The sequence below is a fragment of the Anas acuta genome, chromosome 21 (genome assembly GCF_963932015.1).
Source record: "Anas acuta chromosome 21, bAnaAcu1.1, whole genome shotgun sequence".
In the NCBI taxonomy this organism is placed as follows: domain Eukaryota; kingdom Metazoa; phylum Chordata; class Aves; order Anseriformes; family Anatidae; genus Anas; species Anas acuta.
This window is the reverse complement of record NC_088999.1, coordinates 1,797,668-1,804,667: the sequence shown is the minus strand read 5'-3', so window position 1 is coordinate 1,804,667 and position 7,000 is coordinate 1,797,668. Positions and strand designations below refer to the sequence as shown.

Sequence of the window (7,000 nt, the reverse complement as noted above, 5' to 3'; positions counted from 1 at the left end):
AATGGTTGTGCCCTGTCTGTGGGGATCTGCTTTCAAGCCAGGGCTCTCACACATGTCCCCAGCCTGAGCCACTGCACAGCTGTGTCACAGCCATGCCCACACCTGGCTGCAGACCCCAACGAGCCAAACCCCAACCTGAAGACAGACTTCATGACTTGACCTCAGGCCTGCCTCAGCACCCTGGGCTTGCCTGATGGCCTGGACTCTGGGCTGACCCCAGCCACCAGCTGCCTGTTTGCCCTGCCTGGGCTGACACTGATGGGTGGCCACATTGTCCCACTGAGTGTGCCACTGCCCTTTGGTAACTGGACGGGGCTAATTTCCTGGCTGCACAGTGCTCGGAGCCAGAGCTGAGCTCCTCTGCATTTTGCCCCACCTATTGCTGGGAAGTCTTAAAAAAAATGTTGCTTTCACTTTCTGTTCCAGCTTTCTGTTTAGTCCTCTGCATCCCGTGTCCATGGACGTGGAAATCTATCGCTTCAAGAAATGGACAAATTACATATTTTGGTACCAGAATCGCTGTTTTGAAATCAGGGGCCTGTGGCTTCACTATTACTGGTAAGTTACTGTCTGGAAGTCAAGAGATTAGCACGGGGTTTTGTGGTTGGAGACAGCCAGACAAGAACAGGTTTTTAAAAAGGATCCTTTTTGTCACATATGCTCTGCCACTGTGGAGAGGAAGGAACTGGGAGTGCACGGCTCCCATTAAGGCCTCCCCAGCCCAGCGGTGGGCCGGGACAGCCTCAGACAGAGAGCCAGGCTAGGCCAGAGGGCAGAGCTGGGGGGGGCCTTCTGCACTGCAAGGAAGGCAGAGAGCCCCCGGACATCAAGGCTGCAGAGCAGCACAAAATACAATAACAGTATCGTGTCTAGTTCTGGCCTTCCCAGTACAAGGACTGGGCCTGTTTACCCTCGAAAAAAAGAAAACTGAGGGGAGAGCTCATCAGTGTGTATGAATATCTGAGGGGAGGGTGTCAAGAGCATGGAGCCGGTCTCCTTTCAGTTCTGCCCAGCGACAGGACGAGAGGCAAAGGGCATAAACTACAGCCCAGAAGGTTCTGGCTCAATATGAGGAGGCATTTCTTTACTGGGAGGGTGACAGAGCACTGGGACAGGTTGCCCAGAGAGGTTGTGGAGTATTCTCTGGAGATAATCAAAACCTGCCTGGATGTCATCCTGTGCAAGGTGCTCGAGGTGATCCTGCTCAGCAGGGGGGTTGGACCAGATGATCTTCAGAGGTCACTTTCAACCTCAACTGTTCTGTGATTCTCTAAAAATACAACCCAGACATCCCCCGGCACTGTCTGCGAAGGCGGTACCAGCTTTGCTTTCCAGGGTTTTCTCACTCTCCTTTTCTTTGTACTGCAGGGACACGGATGACGTTGGCAATGTCATACGTGGCAGCATGAATCTCAAGAATGCCACAGCATGGAGGGTCAATGAGAAAAAGCTGCATTTGTCTAACCATAGTTTAATATACTACCTCAAGTCAGACAGTAAGAAGGACATGGATATCTTTGTCAGGAAGCTTAAGGAATTAAATGTCGTCATCACTGACAGCTAGTGGAGAAGCATCTTGTGCCTAACAATGTGTTATTTTTTTTTTCATTGTGAAAAAATAATTTCATTAGAAGGACTATATCAATTGCCAGTGACTGCTCAAACTGTGGAAATATCAAAGTATTTTAAATTGTCTGTTGTTGCACTGTTAAAAGAAAATATTACCCATCTTGTGCTGCTTGTTTGCAAGATAGCAATGAAACGTCACAACGTGTGTTGGAACATTTAGGAGCTTGGAACATTTAGGAACTGAACTACAAGAAAATGTTTTCAGCTTTGAAAATGTAATATTTGCAGCTGAAGATGCCAACATTGCCTTTGGAGAAACTCTGTGTATAGTATACTATTATTTGAAAGCAGGACTGAACACACACACTGTATAAGCAATGCAAATACTATTTGAGTTTGAATGTTTTCAGTGTTTTGCAATGTCTTTTTTTTTTTTTTTTTTTTTTTTTTTTTTGAGAGCGAGAGAGGTGGTGGTCCTGTATGGAGTCAGGAGCTAGACTTAATAATCTGTGTGGGTCCCTTCCAACTCAGGATATTGTAGGATTCTAGGGTCTTTTTTTTGTCATCTTCTTTCTTCATTTAGCAAACTTTTCAGACTCCCAGGATTTACTTTCATAGATGTACATTTTTACAGATTTACATTTAATTTTACAGATTCATTTTTTCAAACTTTAAAATGTGGAAGTGGCCACTGGACATACTTTTTTTTTTTAGACTGATGGTGAAAGGATGTTAACAGGGTTTCTCCTTATTAGATAGTATTGCTTCATGTGCATTGAGGCTTGCTGTTGTGGTTTAACTCCGCCAGCAGCTAAACACCACACAGCCATTCGCTCACCCTCCCCACTCCCTCTCTGGGATGAGGGAGAGAAATGGGAAAGTGAAAGTGAAGGCTGTGAGTTGAGATAAAAACAGTTTATTAAGACAGGAAAGTAACAGTAACAACAGTAACAATAACAATAATGATGATAATAGTACTACTACTAATAATGTGTACGAAACAAGCGATGCACAATGCAATTGCTCACCACCCGCTGACCGATGCCCAGCCTAATCCCGAGCAGCCGGCCCCCCCACCCTGGCTAGCCACCCCTATATATTGTTTAGCATGCCGTCAGATGGTATGGAATACCTCTTTGGCAAGTTTGGGTCAGCTGTCCTGGATCTGTCCCCTCCCAGCTCTTGCTGCACCCCCAGCCTGCCTGTTGGCAGGACAGAGTGAGAAGCTGAAATGTCCTCGGCTTGGTGTAAGCACTGCTCTGCAACAATTAAAATATCGGGGTGTTATCAGAACTCTTCTCATCCTAATTCAAAACACAGCATTCCACCAGCTACTAGGAAGAAAATTAACTCTGTCCTAACTGAAACCAGGACACTTGCCCAGTCATTATTTTGCTTTTTACATAGGATGATGGAATTATGTTTTCAGGGAGCAACGTATTTTTCATGTGTATGATCCAATTCAAACTCCTGGTCTTTCCATTTCTTTTTTTTTTTTTTTTTTCAGGGAATTTCTTATGTCTGTTCTTATCTCACACGGGCTCTGGAATTAACAGTCCCTTGGAAGGGGTGCAGACATGCTCAGTGGGGGTTCAGATAACACTAAGAGTCTAATCAGACCTGAACCCACCTGTACTGCAGAGTTTTATGAATTAGCTGAAAAATAAAAGTGTAAGATGTGTAAGAAAATTGTAAATAAGAAACATTTAAATGAATACATAATTGTCTGGCATAACTAGATTGCATGCAATGGAAATATGCAATTGAATGAAAATCATATACTGTATTAGGGATTTTTGCCCTTCCCCAATAGCTGATGGAGTAAAGAAGTAACTTCCCCTTCTGATTGTCACATATTTCCAAGGGATGCTGAAAGATACGCTGATTTTTTTTTGAGTAAATATTTTACTTCTGATACATTCCTAACCCAGGCAAGAATTATCACTCTTACAGAGCTCATGACTTATTTACAAATGCCAGCTCTGGTTCAAGCATGGCATGTTCCATGCAAAAACTCTAACTATTTCAGCAGAATTTGTGTGCACAAGCCAGGTGACTGGCAGAGTAGGTCCCTGCTGAACACCTGTGGAGACCTCTGTCAAAGCAGCAATATGCTACTAACAAAACTGCTCGTGCCCCTTAAAGGTCTTTGTAGATGTCAAAGCACGCTGTTAGTGGACCAAAATATTTACTGTGGGACCAGAAGCAATGATACTAATGGCAAAACTGTGTACCCCAAGAGAAGGCTGTGCTGACCAGCTCACAGTGCTCAGTGACTCATTAAATACTTCTAGCTTTTCCAGAGAACCTTGGTCCTCTCCCACTCGCCCCCAGTCTCTCTGGTGCTGTTGAATAGCATTCCTCCTGCTTTTGCAGTTGTGGTTAGAGGACACTTTTGCCATGCAGGATGGACGAGGCCCAAAGCCCTTTGCAGCCAGCTTTAGTTGCTCTCCAGTTCTAAGCTCTAAGTTGCCTGAGTCACTTTTGAAACTTCTGGGGCAGCCATCAGTCCCCTAAATGGTTTTGGAAGTGCTTCTTCCATTGTTGATGCAGATCACAATGCACACTGACCTGCTGAATTCCACCCTTCAGCAGCTAATGGGAAGCTGCATGGAAATAGCTTTGGAGTTTTAATGTCAGGAGGTGGAGGAAGTGTCTAGGCAGTTGTCCTCGTTTTGGCTAGGACAGAGTTAATTTTCCTCCTAGTAGCTGGTAGGGTGCTGTTTTGGGGATTTACTGGGCTGGCTGGCTGGGGTGGGGTGGAACGCTGCTTGAGGAGGGGCTGGTCATCAGTCAGTGGGTGCTGAGCAATTGCATTGCGTATCACTTGTTTTGTACACATTACTATTATTATTAATATTAATTATTTTTATCCTTTCTTTTCTGTCCTATCAAACTGTCCTATCTCAACCCACCAGCTATTACTTTTTTTCTGATTCTCTCCCCCACCCCAGTGGGATGGGGGGTGAGCAAACGGCTGTGTGGTGCTGAGGTGCCAGCTGGGTTAGACCACGACAGCAGTGCAAAGTACTTGGAGCAATGGGGAAAGGAGGCGCAGAAACTGCTGGGGTTTGGACTTGCCTTCCTAATGCCCAGCCTCACCTCATGTCCCCGTCTTGCTGCTGTCTAGCAGGCTATAGCCTTCCTGCAGGTCCTGCAGGAAGATGGCTGCACCATCTGGGTTGCATGGGGCCACCTAACCATGGTGTCACAGTTGCTACTGGTCAGCAGCAGCTCTCTTATACATGGGTTGGTAGAAATACCCCCGGAAGACTGCCAGGAAGAATCCACCACAGGAGGACACAAAGCTGGAGCAGCCAGTGACACTTCTGATAAAAATCTTCAAAACTAAATAATGAATGGGGCTGACAGGAATAACCCACACCTGTCATGGTTTTGGCTGAGATAGAGTTAATTTTCTTCGTAGAGAATGACATAACACTGTGTTTGGAATTTTTGATGAAAATAGTGGTGATAACACACCAATGTCTTAATTGTCTCACAGCAGCGCTTACACTAAGCCAAGGACCTTTCTGCTTCTCATGCTGCCCTGCCAGCAAGGAGCCTTGGGGTGCACCAGGAGCTCAGGCGGGGGGACACAGACGAGACAGGGACCCAAACTGCCCAAAGGGAACCCATGCATGTGGCCTCATGCTCAGTAATAAAAGCTGGTGTAAAGCAGGAGGAGGGAGGGGGGCTTGGAGTGATAGCGTTTGTCTTCCCAAGAAAGCACCACACTGTGATGAGCCCTGCTTTCCTGGGGGTGGCTGAACACCTGCCTGCCAGTGGGCAGTAGAGAATGGATTCCATGTTTGGCTTTGGTTGTATACACAGCTTTTCCTTTGTTTAGTAAGCTGTCTGTATCTCAAGCCATGAGGCCTCACACTTTCACCTTTCTGATTCTCTTCCCCATCCCACCTGGAGAGAGTGAGTGAGTGGCTGGGTGGCGCTTAGCTGCCTGCCAGGGCTAAACCACAACAGCATCTTATCTCCCAGGCAGATGAGGCTCAACACAAATTCACAACCTTTCCTCCCTCCAAAGCCCACTGGGCACTGCTGTGTGCCTTTGCAGCTCTCCTGCCTTCTGTGTGCTGTACCACATACAGCTTCCCCGAGGCTGAGCTCCGTCATCGCTGGGTCAGTGTGTCTGTCCTGCCTGAAAGCCAGCACCAAGTTCAAATCCTGCAGCTGGGAGGTTAATCAGCAACTGCAGAGGGAGTACTAAGGAAAAAACACATGTCCTTTCCAATTAATTTTGCTCAAATCCACTGAAATGAGCAGAGGGCCGTAACACTCAATTATTCCCAGCAATCAAATTAAATTTATGCTTGTCATTAAAGAGTCACTGTTTGCCCTCAGCTGCCTCATCGGGAGCTCTGATCACCACTGTGTTATCACTGGGGTGTGTGTGTGTGAATGAATTCTTATGCATGCTTTATCCTCAGTCAATCTGTGGGGACTTCATTTTCCTGCTTTTTAATGCCATTCTTGTCATAGCATTTGGAAAATACCCCCCAGTCTGATGTACTGTAAAAATGACTTGGTGCATAATGTGATTTGTAGTCCAGTGGAGAAAAATCAAAACACTCCAGCTCACTTCCTTGTTTTAAATCCAACCCCAACAGCTGGACTAAGCAGGAAGGTCTGAGCAGACCATGATCTGGGGATGGCATGGCAGCAACCACCAGGAGCACAGAGGCAATTTGTTGTGTGATGCTGCACGTGCAATCAGCACTGTGATTTCAACACCTCATGGCTCTTGAGCTGGGCAGAATGTTTGGCTGAAACTTTTACAAATAAACTATAGAGCAGCAACACAAGCTGTTTTGTGGATTTGTCTTCATTTTTCCAAGTTCTTGGTCCTATTTAAAATATGATAATGAAGATGAAGTTGTGACGCTGAGGAGATGACTTCATGCAGTAGTGTCGTACCTTTGCCTCTTGTCTTTCTTCCTTTCCTGATGTTGGCAGCTTTTGACTAGCATCAGCCACATTAGATAGAGAAGTTAAGGTCCAGAATCTATTAAAATCCTGCCCACTTCATGAAAATTGGTATCTGGAAGAGAAGAGTGCACACCAGCTTTCCTCCAGTAAAGGTAACAGATCAAATAAACATTAATTAACATGTTGAATTACAGTGACAGCTGTAGCTAATTGTCCATTACCTTCTGTTTTCTAGCAGCCCTGTGAAATTCATCCACCAATTATAACAAATACTTTAAAAATTACAAAATGTCTGTTATTCATGAGAAACACTGATTAAGCGCCCAGCCAACAGACAGTGGGACAAAAGAGTTACAGATGGGAACTCAGTATCTGACAGGAGCTTCTGGAAAACACCTTCCCCTGCTGAAAGAGACAAGTGCTGTTTACCATCATCACTGCCAGGATGGCAACAAGCTGCGGTAGCGAGTGATGTCCTGGCGGGTTG

The 7,000-nt window shown here is 45.7% G+C and overlaps 1 protein-coding gene across 1 annotated transcript; it reads left to right on the top strand.

The window, feature by feature from the left end:
• The first annotated feature begins 399 nt into the window (after positions 1-399).
• LOC137843201 (ceramide transfer protein-like) lies at positions 400-1,975 on the top strand. The gene is made up of 2 exons (XM_068658170.1): positions 400-558; positions 1,369-1,975. Exons 1-2 carry the CDS (start codon positions 458-460, stop codon positions 1,562-1,564), a joined length of 297 nt encoding a protein of 98 aa, XP_068514271.1. The 5' UTR covers positions 400-457; the 3' UTR covers positions 1,565-1,975.
• The last annotated feature ends 5,025 nt before the right edge of the window (positions 1,976-7,000 follow it).